This window comes from Panthera onca, chromosome C2 (assembly GCF_046562875.1).
Source record: "Panthera onca isolate mPanOnc1 chromosome C2, mPanOnc1 haplotype 2, whole genome shotgun sequence".
In the NCBI taxonomy this organism is placed as follows: domain Eukaryota; kingdom Metazoa; phylum Chordata; class Mammalia; order Carnivora; family Felidae; genus Panthera; species Panthera onca.
The window spans coordinates 48,504,095-48,520,437 of NC_138347.1; the positions used below are offsets into that span (position 1 = coordinate 48,504,095).

General features: G+C 36.8%; 1 protein-coding gene across 32 annotated transcripts in view; it reads right to left on the reverse strand.

The window, feature by feature from the left end:
* Positions 1-16,343, reverse strand: part of ABI3BP (ABI family member 3 binding protein) — a 256,453-nt gene that overhangs the window by 29,252 nt on the left and 210,858 nt on the right. For all 32 annotated transcript variants that reach the window (XM_078452941.2, XM_078452937.2, XM_078452958.2 and 29 more), the window contains 2 exons: positions 13,145-13,273; positions 12,543-12,611 (listed from right to left, as the gene is read on the reverse strand). In XM_078452941.2, the coding sequence (XP_078309067.1) occupies positions 12,543-12,611; positions 13,145-13,273 (198 nt within the window). The remainder of the gene's footprint in view (positions 1-12,542; positions 12,612-13,144; positions 13,274-16,343) is intronic.

Here is a 16,343-nt window from a genome sequence, read left to right on the forward strand (position 1 = left end):
GAAATAAACCTATGCTTATATTTCAATTAATCTATCACAAAAGAGGTTAAGAATATACAATGGGAAAGACAGTCCCTTTGATAAATAGTAGACAGCTACATGCCAAAGAATGAAATTGGACCACTCACACTACACACAAAAATAAACTCAAAATGGATTAAAGACCTAAATTTGAGACCTGAAGCCATAAAACTCCTAGAAGAAAACATAGGCAGTAATTTCTTTGACATCAGTTTTAGCAACATTTTTCTAGATATGTCTCCTCAGGCAAGTTAAACAGAAACAAAAATGATCAGGACTACACTGAAGTAAAAAATTATTGCACAGTGAAGGAAATTATCAACAAAACAAAAAGGCAGCATAATGAATGGGAGAAGATATTTGCAAATGACATATCCAATAAGGGTTTAATATCCAAAACATATAAAGAATTTATAGAACACCAAAACACATAAATAATCCAATTAAAAATGGACAAAGGACCTGAATAGACATTTTTCCAAAGGAAGACATGTAACTGGCCAATAGACACATGAAAAGATGCTCAACAACAGTAATTATGAGGGAAATGCAAATCTACACAACAGTGAGATATTACCTTACCTTATATTACCTGTCAGAATGGCTAGAGACAAAAAAACAAGAAATAATAAGTGTTGACAAGAATGTGGAGAAAACTCTGGTGTCCTACTGGTGGGAATGTAAATTTGTGCAGCCACTGTGCAAAATAGTAGAGTTTCCTCAAAAAATTAAAAATAGAAATACTGCATAATCCAGTGTTTCCACTAATAGGTATTTACCCAAAGAAAATGAAAGCACTAATTTGAAAAGATATATGCAACCCCTATGTTTATTGCAGCACTATTTACAATAGCTAAGATATAGAAACAACCCAAGTGTCCAGCGATAGATGAATGTATAAATAATGGTTTATACACACACACACACACACACACACACACACACACACAAATTCGTCAGCCATAAAAAAGAATGAGATCTTGCCATTTGCAACAACAAAGCATTATACCCTCTAGGTCTATGTAAGTGAAATAAGTCAGACTGAGAAAGACAAATACTGTGTGATTTCACTTATATGTGGAATGTAAAACACACACACACAAATGAACAAACAAAAAGCAGAAACAGATCCATAAATATAGGAAAACAAACTTATGGTTGTTAGATGGGAGGGCAAATAGGCAAAATGAGTGAAGGGAGTGAGGGATAGAGGCCTCTAGTTAAGGAATGAATAAGTTATGAGGATAAAAGGTCCAGCATAGGGAATAGAATCAATGGTATTATAATAGTGTTCTATGGTGACAGATGGTAGCTACACTTGCGGTAAACAGAGTAAAATGTATAGAAAAGTTGAATCACTATGCTGTACACATGAAACTAATGTAATATTGTATGCCTCATATATTTCAACAACAACAACAACAACAACAAAATACTCAGTAAAAGATGGTTGAAAAAGAGGAAAAGAGGGAACAAAGGATAGATGGGACAAAAAGAAAACAAATAGCAAAAGGAGATAGATTTAAATCTAACCTTATCATTGGTCATGTTAAATATAAGGTTCTAAACACCTAAATAAAGAAATCAAGATTAAATGAGGTCACAGGGTGGGATCCTAATCCACTGTGACTGATGTCCTTTTAAGAGGAAGAGGGGTGCCTGGGTGGCTCAGTCAGTTGAGCATCCACTTCGGCTCAGGTCATAATCTCATGATTTGTGAGTTTGAGCCCCATGTCGGGCTCTGTGCTGACAGCTCAGAGCCTGGAGCCTGCTTCAGATTCTGTGTCCCCCTCTCTCTCTACCCCACCCCTGCTTGTGCTCTGTCTCTCTCTTTCAAAAATGAATAAACATAAAAAAAAATTTAAAAATTAAGAGGAAGAGACAGCAGGGGCGAATATGGTGGAACATCATGGAAGCATTTTTTGAGTCTCTCAACTCTGAAATGCATCCAGATCAACACTAAACCATCCTGCATACCTAGAAAACTTATTTGAGGATTAACATAACAATCTGAACAACCTGAACCACAGAACTCAGCAGGTACATGGTGTGGAAAGGTGAACTGGGGGAGTGTGCATGGAGGGCAGGGAGCTGTTTTTGCTTGTCGGAAGAGGACAGAGATGGGGGGAGAATAAGGGAAAAGCACCCCTCACCCTGAAAACACATGGAGAAAAAAGGAAGAGTGGAAACAGCTGCAAGGGGCTGAACAAAAAAGGGAGAAAAGAGAAGGTTTAAATTCCATTAAGACTCTATAAACAGGGGAAGCACAGAGTCTGAAACTCCACAGCTTGATACCTAGCAGTGCTCTGGTGAGAAGGGTGAATCCCCAGGAGCAGAGAGCAAGGTCTGAGGGGTCTTTGGGCCACATGGGGAGACATGGTTCTCCTGATGGGAGGACATTTGGTAGAGGCTGTGCGGCCTCACCACAGGAAAACATCCCAGCAGACCCCAGAAAATAACCACATTTGCTGGTATTGGAACAAGGATGTTAAGGGTGAAGCCTGGTGCCAGATATGTGTTGTGATTTACCATAATCCCTGAAATGCTGCTGCTACGTGATCACACAAACTTTATCTGGGGTGGGTTGGCACCTAGTCGGTCTCTGGACATCAGCAGCAGCACGGTCTCACGAAGGTTCTGGCGGTGGGACGGCGCCCGGCCATTGCTTAGCAAGACCATCCCCCAGAGGGTCAGAACAGGTCAAAGCCACAGTCCCTCAGAAGTGAGGGGTTGGGAAACACAGCACCATCTGAGATAAAACTCAGGAGGGAGGTCCTGCCTGGCAGCCTGATGGCTTGGTCACAGTCTACAAGCGGGAAGTAGACAGAAGCTAGAGACAAAGGCGGGGTGCTTGATTGCCCATAGGTGAGAGCACAGAGTTCTGATACTATAAACTGGGTAGCTGGGTGATGCCATTTTGACCCCTCCTACACATGTGCATACATGCCTACATGCACTAGAACAATCCACCCCAGTAAGCTAAGCAGTGCCACCTAGTGGAGAATGAAGCCAATTCACTAAGCCCCGCCCAACTGGGCCAACCACATTCTTAAGGAACACCACAAGTCTCTCTGCCTGCTTAGTTTATGGACTATAAAGTGCTTCATAGTTTGGCTTCTAGGGGAAACCAGATGTAATTTCAATTGTATTTCATTCTGTTCACTGGTCCCTCTGTTCAATTTTTTTTCTTTTCTTGTTCTTGAATACAGAAAGAGAAAAAATTTATTTTTTATATTCAATTTTTATTAAAAAGATTCTTCATTTTTTTCTACTACATTTTTTACTTTTTTGTAACTTTTAAAAATTCTATTTTACCCTCATTTCATTTTATTCTACTGTATTCATTTTTTCAAATTTTCAAACGTTTTCCTTTTTTCTTTTCCTTTTTCTTTTCTAATCTTTCCCTTTTTTCTCTAATCTGTCAAGTTTCTTTCAACAACAAAACCAAAACACACCTAGGATCTAGCACCCTTTATTTGATTTATTTGTGTTGTTTTTAATTGTTTAATTCTATTATTTTTTTAAATTATTAATTCATTTTCTTCCTTCAAAATGACACCCCAAAAGAAAGAACAGGAATAAACAACAGCCAGGGACTTAGTCAACACAGATACAAGCAAGATGTCTGAACCAGAATTTAGAATCACGATAATAATAATACTAGCTGGGGTCGAAAATAGATTAGAATCCTTTTCTGTGGAGATGAAAGAAGTAAAATCTAGTCAGGATGAAATACAAAATTCTATAACTGAGCAGCAATCTCAAATGGATGCCACAGAGGCAAGTAAGGATGAAGCAGAGCAGCGAATCAGGGATATAGAGGACAAACTTATGGAGAATAATGAAGCAGAAAAAAAGAGGGAGACTAAGACAAAAGAGCATGATTTAATTATTACAGAAATCAGTGACTCATTAAAAAGGAATAATATCAGAATCATAGGAGTCCCAGAAGATGAAGAGAGGGGAAAAGGGGTACAAAATTTATGTGAGCAAATCATAGTGGAAAACCTCCCTAACCTGGGGAAAGACAAAGACATAAAAATCTGAGAAACACAGAGAACTCCCATTAGATTCAACAAAAACCGACCATCAACAAGGCATATCATAGTCAAATTCACAAAATACTCAGGCAAGGAAAGAATCATGAGGTTAGCAAAGGAAAAAAAGACCTTAACTTAAAAGGGAAAACAGATTACGTTCTCAGCAGACCTACTCACAGAAACTTGGCAAGCCAGAAAGCAGTGGCAGAATATATTCAATGTGTTGAATTGGAAAAATATGCAGCCAAGAATTCTTTATCCAGCAAGGCTGTCATTCAAAATAGAAGGAGAGAGAAAAAGTTTCCAGACAGACAAAAATTAAAGGAGATTGTGACCACTAAACCAGCACTGCAAGAAATTTTAAGGGGGACTTTCTGAGGGGAGAAAAGATGAATATATATATATATATATATATATATATATATATATATATATATATATATACACACCAAAAGCAACAAAAGATCAGAAAGGACCAGAGGACGCCACCAGAAACCCCAATTCTACAAGCATCATAATGGCAAAAAATTCATATCTTTCAGTACTCACTCTAAACATCAATGGACTCAATGCTCTAATCAAAAAACATAGGGTAACAGAATGGATAAGAAAACAAGATCCATTTATATGCTGTTTATAAGAGACACATTTTAGATCTAAAGACACCTTCAGATTTAAAGTAAGGGGATGAAGAACCATCTATCATGCTAATGGCCTCCAAAAGAAAGCCAGAATAGTCATACTTGTATCAGACAATCTAGACTTTAAAATAAAGACTGTAACAAGAGATGAAGAAGGGCATTATATCGCGGTTAAGGGGTCTATCCACCAAGAAGATCTAACAATTGTAAACATTTATGCTCCAAATGTGGAAACACCCAAATATATAAATCAATCACAAACATAAAGAAACTCAGAGATGATAATACCATAATAGTAGGGGACTTCAACACCCCACTTACAACAATGGACAGATCATTTAAACAGAAAATCAACAAAGAAACAATGTCTTTGAATGACACTCTGGACCAGATGGACTTAACAAATATATTCAGAACACTTAATCCTAAAGCAGAATACACATTCTTCTTGAGTGCATGTGGAGCATTCTCCAGAATAGATTACATTCTGGGACACAAATCAGCCCTCAACAAGTACAGAAAGATCAAGTTCATACTGAGCATATTTTCAGACCACAATGCTATGAAACTCCAAATCAACCACAAGAAAAAATTTGGAAAGATAACAAATAACTAAAGAACATCCTACCAAAGAATGAATTTGCTAACCAAGAAGTTAAAAAGGAGATTAAAAAGTACATGGAAGCCAATGAAAATGTTAACACCACAGCACAAAACCTCTGGGACACAGCAAAGTGGTCATAAGAGTAAAGTATATAGCAATCCAGACCTTCCTAAAGAAGGAAGAAAGGTCTCAGATACAACCTAACCTTACACCTTAAAGAGCTGGAAAAATAGCAAATAAAACCCCAAACCAGCAGAATAAAGGAAATAATAATGATTAGAGCAGAAACCAATGCTATTGAAACCAAACAACAACAACAACAACAACAACAACAACAAAAACAGTAGAACACATCAATGAAACCAGGAGCTGGTTCTTTGAAAGGATTAACAAAATTAATAAATCCTTAGCCAGTTTGATCAAAAAGAAAAAGGAAAAAGGAAAGGGCCCAAATAAATAAAATGAAGGATGAAATAGGAGAGAGCACAACCAACACTGCAGAAATACAAACAATAATAAAAGAATATTATGAGCAATTATATACCAATAAAATGGGCAATGTGGAAGAAATGGAAAAATTCCTAGAAACATATAAACAACCAAAACTGAAACAGGAAGAAATAGAAATTTGAACACACCCATAACCAGCAAAGAAATTCAATTAGTAATCAAAAATCTCCCAAAAACCTAGAGTCCAGCGCTGGATGGCTTTACAGGGGAATTCTACCAAACACGTGAAGAAGACTTAACACCTATTCTTCTGAAACTGTTAAAAAAAAAAAAAAGAAAAAAAAAAAGAAAGAAAAAGAAAAAAAGAAAAAGAAAAAAAAGAAAAAAGAAATGGAAGGAAAACTTCCAAACTCTTTCTATGAAGCCAGCATTACCTTGATTCCAAAACCAGACAAAGACCCCACTAAAAAGAAGAACTACAGACCAATTTCCCTGATGAACAGGGATGCCTAAGTCCTCAACAAGATACTAGTCCAAGTGAATCCAACAATCATTAAAAGAATTATTCACCACGACCAAGTAGGATTTTTATCTGAGATGCCGGGCTGGTTCAATATCTACAAAACAATGTGATACATCGCATCAGTAAAAGAACAAGAACCACATGATCCTCTCAATAGATGCAGAGAAAGCATTTGACAAAATACAGCATCCTTTCTTGATAAAAGCCCTCAAGAAAGTAGGGATAGAAGGATCATACCACAAGATCATAAAATCCATATATAAAAGACCCCACTGCTAATATCATCCTCAATGGGGAAAAACTGAGAGCTTTCCCCCTAAGGTCAGGAGCATGACAGAGATGTCCAGTCTCACCATTGTTATTCAACATGGTACTGGAAGTCTTAGCTTCAGCAATCAGACAACACAAGGTAATAAAAAGCATCCACATCGGCCAGGAGGAAGTCAAACTCCAACTCTTCACAGATGGCATGATACTCTATATGGAAAACCCACAAGATCTCACCAAAAACCTACTAGAACTGATCCATGAATTTAGGAAAGCCGCAGGATATAAATCAGTGCACAGAAATCCTTTGCATTCCTATACACCAATAATGAAGCAACCGAAAGAGAAATTAAGGAATCAATCCCATTTACAATTGCACCAAAAAACATAAAATACCTAGGAATAAACCTAACCAAATAGGTGAAAAATCTATACACTGAAAACTAAGGAAAACTTATGAAAGAAATTGAAGAAGACACACACACACACAAATGGAAAAATATTCCATGCTCCTGGATTGGAAGAACAAACATTGTTAAAATGTTGATATTACCCAAAGGAATCTACATATTCAAGGAAATCCCTATCAAAATAACACTACCATTCTTCACAGAGCTAGAACAAAATCCTAAAATTTGGAACTAGAAAAGACCCCAAATAGCCAAAGCAATCTTCAAAAAGAAAACTGAAGCTGGAGGCATCACAATCCTGAACTTCAAGATGTATTACAAAGCTGTAATCATCAAGACAGTATGGTACTGGCACAAAAACAGACACTCAGATCAATGGAACAGAATAGAGAACCCAGAAAAGGACCCACAAATGTATGGCCAACTAATGTTTGACAAAGCACACAAGAATATGCAATGGAATAAGACAGTCTCTTCAGCGAATGGTGCTGGGAAAACTGGACAGCGACATGCAGAAAAATGAACCTGGACCACTTTCTTACACCATACACAAAAGGAAACTCAAAATGGATGAGAGACTTGAATGTAAGACAGGAAGTCATCAAAATCCTTGAGGAGAAAGCAGGCGGCAAAACCTCTTTGACCTCGGAAGCAGCAACTTCTTAGTCAACACTTCTATGGAGGCAAGGGAAACAAAAGCAAAAATGAACTATTGGGACTTCATCAAAATAAAAAGCTTCTGCACAGTGAAGGGAACAATCAGCAAAACTAAAAGGCAACTGACAGAATGGGAGAAGATATTTGCAAATGACATACCAGAAAAAGAGTTAGTATCCAAAATCTAGAAAGAACTTATCAAACTCAACACCCAAAAAAATAATCCAGTGAAGAAATGGGCAAGAGACATGAATAGACACTTCTCTAAAGAAGAAATCCAGATGGCTAATAGACTCATGAAAAAATGTTCAAGATCACTCTTCATCAGGGAAATACAAATCAAAACCAAATGAGATACCACCTCACACCTGTCAGAATGGCTAAAATTAACAACTCAGGATATGACAGATGTTGGTGAGGGTGCAGAGAGGTACAGCCACTCTGGAAAACAGTATGGAGGTTCCTCAAAAATTAAAAATAGAACTACCTTACGATCCAACAATTGCACTACTAGGTATTCATCCAAGGGATACAGGTGTGCTGTTTCAAAGGGTCACATGCACCCCAATGTTCATAGCAGTGCGATTGACAAAAGACAAAGTATGGAAAGATCCCAAATGTCCATCAATGGATGGATGGATGGATAAAGAAGATGTAGTATATATACACAATGGAGTGTTACTCAGCAATCAAAAAAGAATGAAATCTTGCCATTTGCAACTATGTGGATGGAACTGGACGGTATTATGCTAAGCGAGATTATTCAGAGAATGACAAATATCATATGAATTCATTCATATGAGGAATTTAAGATACAACATAGATGAACATAAGGGAAGGGAAGCAAAAATAATATAAAAACATGGACAGGGACAAAACATAAGAGACTCTTAAATATAGAGAACAAAGAGGGTTGTTCATGGGCTTGTGGGACGGGGGATGGGTTAAATGGGTAAGGGGCATTAAGGAATCTACTCCTGAAATCATTGTTGCACTATATGCTAACTAATTTGGATGTAAATTAAAAAATAAATTAATTAGGTAATTAAAAAAAAAAAGAGGAAAAGACATGAAGGATGTGTGCATTCAGAGGATAGGCCATATGAGGACATAGTGAGAAGGTGGCCATCTGCAATCCAAGTCTTCAAAACAACCCAAATCTGATGATACTTTGATTTCAGATTTCTGGCTTCCAGAACTTAAGTTTCTGGAAAATAAGAAAATAAGTCTCTGTTGTTTAAGCTACCATGTCTGTAGCATTCTCTTATGGCAACCCTCGCAAGTGAATACAACATTGCTTTTATGAAGAGCAGAATACACATTCTTTTCAAGCACACACAGAACATATACCAAAATAGATCATACCCTGGCCATAAAAAAGTCTCAATAGATTTAAAAGGATTTAGGTATCTGGCAGAGCATGTGACAACAATGGAGATACATTAGAAGTCAGTAACAGAATAATCTCTAGAAAATCTAAAAATATTTAGAAATTAAATTACATATTTCTAAATAATCAATGAGTCAAAGAACAAATCAAGAGGGAAGTTAAAAAGTGTTTTGAACAGAGTAAAAATGAATATACAACATATCAAAAACTTTTGGATACTGCTTAAATAATATCTAGGGGAAAATTTGTAGCACTAAATGCCATAATAAAGAAGAGAGGTTCTAGACCAATGAGCCCATATTCCACCTTGAGGAAATAGAGGAACAAATTAAACTACATTAAGCAGAAGAAAAAAAATAAAGATCAGAGTAAATAGACAAAATTAATGAAACACAAATTTGACTTTTTCAGAAGATCAATAAATAAACCTACAGCAAGATTGATTAGGCAAAAGAGAAAAAAAAGACACACATCATCAGTAACAGGAATGAGATGATATCACTAAGAATTCTACAGCTATTAAAATAAAAAAAACAATATGAGAATATTAAGAACCTTATACCAATAAATTTGACAACTTAGATGAAATGAACTAATAACTTGAAAGACAAAAATTACCGAAACTCACTAGGGAAGAAAAAATACTCTGGATAGCTCTACACCCATTAAAGAAAATGAATTATACATAAAATCCTTCCAACAAAGAGAATATGAGGCTTAGACGGTTTCATTGGTAAATACTACTAAACATTCAGGGAAGAAGCAATACCAATTCTAAATTTTTTCAGAAAAGTGAAAAGGAGAGTTCAGCATTATACTGAGACTAAAACATGACCTATTACAAAAAAAGAAAACTACAGACCACTATCTTTCACTGAATACAATTCTCAACAAAATTTTAGCAAATGAGATCCAGCAATATATTAAAATGAGAATACATTATGACCATGGAGTTTGTGCCTGTAATGCAAAGTTAAAAATTCAAAAGCAATTATTTCATTGTATTAACAAACTAATAAAGAAAAACATAATCATCTTCATAAAGGCAGAAAAATCATTGGACATGATCTAGCACTCGTTTCTGATAATAGTTACCACACAAGTAGGCATAGAAGGGAATTTTCTCAACACAATAAAGAGCATGTATGAAAAGCCTACAAGGTAACATCATACTATATTCAGGTGAAAGGCTGTATGTTTTTTCCATAAGATCAGGAATAAGAAAAGGATGTCCATTCCCCACTGTATCTATTCAGTGTTTTATTGGAGGTTCTTGCCAGTATGATAATCAAATGACATGATTTTGTATGTAGAAAATCTAATTGACCTACATAAAAGCCACTGAGTTTCACAAGGTTGCAGGATATAAGATCACTGTATAAAAATAAATTTTTCTATATAGTAGTAATGAACAATTGGAAACCGAAATAAAAAATACTATTTTAATTGTTTTCTGTGCACTGAAATTTAAATAACATTGGTTATAGAAGTCAAAGACCTAAATAAAATATTCCATGTTCATAAATAGGAAAGCTAAATGTTGTACAGCTCTCAATTTTTCCCAATTCATCTATAGGCTCAATTCAATTCTAATAAGAATCTAACTAGGCTATTCTTAGACATTGATAAGCTGATTCTAAAATTTATATGACGATACAGAGGACCCAGAGTCACCAATACAATACCACTACCACAGTAACACAAACATGGTGGTATTGATGTAAAAGCAGATAAACAGATCAATGCAACAGACTAGAGAGCTAAAAAGAGTTCCACATATATATGTACAATTCATTTTTGATAAAAGTACAAATGAAATTCAGTGGAAAGAATAGTTTTTTCAACACATGATGCTGGAACAATTTTATATCCATTAGCAAGGAAACGAATTGGTATTCACACCTTGTATCATATACAAAATGTGACACAATGTGGATCATAGACCTAAATTTAAAAGAAAACTTCTAGAAGGAAACAGCAGAGAAACTTCTAGAAGGAAATAGAGGTCTTTATGACCTCCAATTGGCCAGTTATTTCTTAAGTACAACACCAAAAATACAACATATAAAAAGCCAAATTAATAAACTAAGATTTATTAAAATTAAAAAAGAGATGGTATACACTGGGAAAAAATATTTGTAAAGCATGTATCTGAAAAGGTATTCTACCCAGAAAACAAAGACCCTCAAAACTCAACAAGAAAATAAGCAAGGTTATAAACAAATGGACAAAAAAAATGGGACACGACAAAAATGATGGCAAATAAACACATGAGAAGATGCTTAGTAATTAGAGATACACAAAGTAAAATCACAATTTGAAACTACTACACACCTATTAAAATGACTAAAATTAAAAAGACTGACTGTCCTAAATGTTGGCAAAGATGTGGAGGAATTCAAACTCTCATATACTGTTGACAGAAAGGCTAATAGTACAACTACTGTGGAAAAGTTTGGTAGTTTCTTAAAATGTTAAATGTACACTTATATGATCTAGCCATTGCTCTTGTCAGCATTCATCCAAAAGGAATGAAAGCACATATCCATATAAACACTTGTACTTTAAGGGTTATGGCAGCTTTATTGGTAATATAAGAAAATTAGAAAAAACCTTAATGTCATGAATAGGTTTAATAAATAATTATATATATCCATTCAATAGAATACCAGTCAGGATTAAAAGAAATGAACTGTTGATACATGTTTCAACATGGATGAACCTTAAAATAATTATGCTGAGTCAAAGAAGCCAGACCAAAAAAAAAGTTTGTATCGTATCCTTTCTTTATATAAAAATCCACAAAATGGATACATATTTTTAGTAAGGCAGATCTGTGATTATCTAGAAACTAGAAATTTGGTGGGAGGAGTGAGATGGAGGAATTATAAAAGTACATGATGAAACTTTTGGAGGTGGTACATGTATTTATTATCTTGATTACAATGATGGTTTCATGAGTGTATACATATGTTAAAATTTAGCACATCTTACACGTGAGAAAAACATATTATAAAAGGAAATACCAGGCTCTATATCATATTATAGCTTTCTTACTGTGGTAGATTTGATACTGTTCAAAAATATTCTCTATATCCATGGAAGGAGTATACTTTCCCAATCTTTGATTTGAGCTTGGCTATGTGACTTTCTTTAGCCAATGAATATTGGCAGGTGTAAAACACAGAGGAGCTTAAAATGCTGTATTTGAACTCTCCACTCTTGACTTTGTATTGTCATTAGAATGGCTTCTCCTGAGTCACTGTTGGTCTTTCATCCTGAGCACCAAAATGAAAAATGTGGAGCAGATCTGAGCCCAAGACATAGGAAGCCCAGCTGTATCTGATGCTGGAGGCAGAACCATCCAGTCAAGAAGAGCTAGATCAGCTGACCCTCAGGTGACTTGCAGACACATGAGAAATAAATCCTTATGAGAACATGCTACTAAGATTTTGCAGTTATTACACAGCAAAAGCCAAGTGATACTCCCATCAAAGACAGCCTTGTCAAAACTGAGATTTGGAGCCAATCATACACACCTTTGAATCTGGGCTTCCCAAGAGGATCAGTTTCTCTTGTTGGACTTGAGCTAAAGTCAGTTACATTACCTGAGAATAGAAGATAATAAATAATTTTAGAAAAATATAAAAAAGCTTCTCAATAAAATGAAAAAGTATTAAAGATTATAAATATTTAATAATGCCTCCTAGTCAGATGCCTGCAATTTTGATTTCCTTTATTATTATACATATTATCCACAATAAAAGGCTTTTGTGTCCTGCTGCAGGTGTTATGGAGTGTACTCAATAATGATTTAAAGATTAAAGTAGCCAATACTCACTAATTAAGATACATATGATTAATAATGACATTTGATTTAGTAAGAAGCATTGGGTAATTTATATCTTTTCAGGAAGACTTTTCCAAAAATATTGGGTACTTTATTCTAGGTCTGTGGAGTGAAGGACCATATTCTATCTCATAGCATTAAACTTAAGTATAATTGCAAAAATTAAAAAGACATATTAATAAAAAATTGAAATAATTCGATAATCCAGAACTGAGACTCTTTTCCCCCTAATTTGAAATCTTTTAGTACTTCATAGTTAAGCGTCTAGTGGGAAGTGACTGACATACTAACCAAGATCTTCTCCTGAGGCAGGAACAGTTGGTTGCTTTTCATCTGTCTCTGTTTTCTCTGAGGGGGCTTCAGTAGGCCTGAATGTGGCAGTCAGAGGTGGAGAAGTTACTCGGCCTGATGAAATGATTCCTGTAATGTAGAGGCAAAGTAGTCAGGCTTTATAGGAGCACTGCCAACTTCCCCCATTTATTTATTCCATAAATATTTATTCAGCACTTACCATGTGGCTTGGCACACTATATGCTGGGCTTGGAGAAAAAACAAAACCTGTGTCCTTGATCAAAATGTATGTGTGATCCAAATATATTGAAGCATTATAAATATTGTGAAAAAACTGGATAAGATTACAGGGAAAGTAAGTGGAGGGAGTAGTAATGTCTATGGGAAAAGATGAGGGTGGGTAAGGAATGTCTTTACAGAGGTTGTGCCAATAAAGAAGAGAAGTAATCAGGAGGTAGGTTTGACAGTTATATTCTAGGCTGAGGCTGCAGGAAGAACCAAGTCAAGGAAGCATGAAACTACTTGGTTTGTCTATTTGATGAGGTGAAAGTCAAGAGTACTTTGGGGTACAGTGAGAGCTGGCTATGGAAGGGGCAGGGAAGGCCAAATCATGAAGAGCCTTCCATAACATGGATTTGGACATTGCTTTTTTTTTTTTTTTTTTTTAGGTGACAAGGACTTCCTGAAATATTTTCACTAGGAAAATAACAAAATCAGATGAGAAAAGGATGAATGATCAGGCAGGTTGCAAAGCTGATGGCTGAGAGGGAAGTCAAGAGACTAAAGCAGCTGTAGTAAGGAAGAACAGAGCAGGTGAACTACATAAGGAGCCATGAGATTAGATGGAAAGTGTTTTAGGGGAATTAGAGTTACTCTTAGAATGTGTTTATGGTTCTCTTCAGGGTAGGCTGGCTGTACCAAAGTTACACTTACTGATGGGATAGAACAAGGGTTTTATATGACAGGAACCAAGGTCATGAAGCTATAGCTGAAGACACATAGCCTTACATAGTTTTACATGAAAGATGTCAAGGAGATAGAATGACTTGACCTGGAGAGTAACTGTCAGGCATGGGTCATGGCTGGACAAGAAGGAAAAACATGCTTACTGTAATATCCGTGATTCTGGCTTAGTTGCCAGAACAGTGCCACTTGAGATACTATATTCAATAGCGTCTCCTCTACTCTGAAAAGACTAATTGGTATCCCAAACAGGATCCATCCCAAAGTCCAGGCAAGTCTGGGTGTTTAGAGTAGAGTGGAGGCTGGAGAGGATTCTATAATCCTCCTAGGAAAAGGACTCATTCTCAACCAAGGGACAGCCAAGGTCTATAAGACTGACCCAAGGACCATGGCTCATCATGGAACAATGAATGAGGGACTCAGATGTGCAGCTGGTCCAGCTCTTGCAGATTCATGCTTTTGGTGCTAGTGGGAATGGGCCACAATGAGAAGGTGAGAGAAAACCAAGAGAAGTTGGAGCTTTTCAGAGTTGGCAGAACCAGCAGGAAATACTGACATAGCACTTTCACCGTGGCAAGGAAAGCAAACTCAGAGACTTCAGGAGATCTGGAGACAGGGGACAAGTGTCAAGGGCTACCTGGTAGTCTAAGACTGTGCCCACAGGCACATGTGAGAGAGGACTTATGTTCAGAGGACTTCAGAACACGTAGTTGATGTCCTGAATTAAGGACACACTTTCTTTGATGTTAATCAGGTCAAATCTGTACAATTGCCCTTTGTGTTTGGTTCCTCAGTGGAGCCATTCCCTTTGAGTTAGAGGTAGACAGCAAGAATGAGGGTAGGGGAATTGGAGTTACTCTTAGAATATGTTTATGGTTCTCTTCAGGATGGGCTGGCTGTACCAAAGTTACACTTACTGATGGGACAGAACAAGGTTTTATAGGACAGGAACCAAGGTCATGAAGCTATAGCTGAAGACACATAGCCTTATAGGGGAGCTCTACTGAATGGTGGTGGTGGAAGGGGGGTGAATTTTCCATAGAGGACACTGAGGCAGTACTTTCCTGATGTGACTCATCCAGTCTGACTGGAAGCCTGCTGGAGTTCAAGTCATTGCTGCCCCAGGTTACAATTAATGAGGAAAACCTGGTCTCCTCATTGGGTTCATGTTCCTGGGCCTTGCCTCAGGAAGGCACCAGAAGTGTGGATGAGAGTCTGATTTCTTCCTTCAGCTACTTGGAAAAATGATTAAGAGTTTACTGTGCACATGGTACATCACAGAAGCTTCTCCACCCCCATACCCACCTTCCATCCTATGAAAAGAGTGACATCCATTCCCTTTCACATAAAGCATCATCAGTTTCATCTTTCACAGCCAACCTTAACACGTTTATCTTGATTCCAGGTACAAAATATTTAAGAAGTAGAGATGGTGGGAGAGGAAAGAAAGATGGTTTGCTGGCAGGACCAGTCGAAGAGCCCTCAAGAGAAATGAGGTAAAGCTTTCCCCAAACGGAGTCAATTTTCACTGATTCTTAATTTAACTGATTTATTTACTCAGCTACTTATCAAATATCCTCTGTGTGCCAAGCACTGGATTTGGTTCTGTGAATTCAGACAAAAGGTACCAAGGACTCTGTCATCACAGAGCTCCTAGTCTAGCAGGGGAAGACCAGTATGTAAACACCCAAGTCTAAGCCAATTTGTTCTCTGCTGTAACAGAGGTAAGTGTCAAGAACAACCAGAACACAGAAGCAATGCTAATGCTAAAGCGACTTTGAGCAGCTGGGGAAAACTTCTTCAAGGAAAGGATGAAGTGTGAGCATCCCAGGTGACTCGAAGGTGTCATTCCACGGAAGGAGACAACACATATCAATGTGTGGCTTGATATAGTGTGGCTATATCACACATTGATTGATTGATTGATTGATTGATATCACACATATCAATGTGTGGCTGTATAGTATATTCCTGCCCTGTTGCACAGGCTAGAGCTGCTGGTGTCTAGAGTTTAATCTCTCTCCTGGTTCCATGATATGGAGGTCAGCATGAAGGCTGGTAAACAGGGGAGCTTTCAGTGAGATGTACAGGATTTCATTCCAAGAGACAATGATAAGCAGATGACAGGACATCACATTTTTCATTATCCCTGGTAGGAAACATACATCATCCCAAATAATTCACTCACTCAAAGGCCTGAGCGTCTGTCTCACAACATTTGAAAAGCAAACTGGCC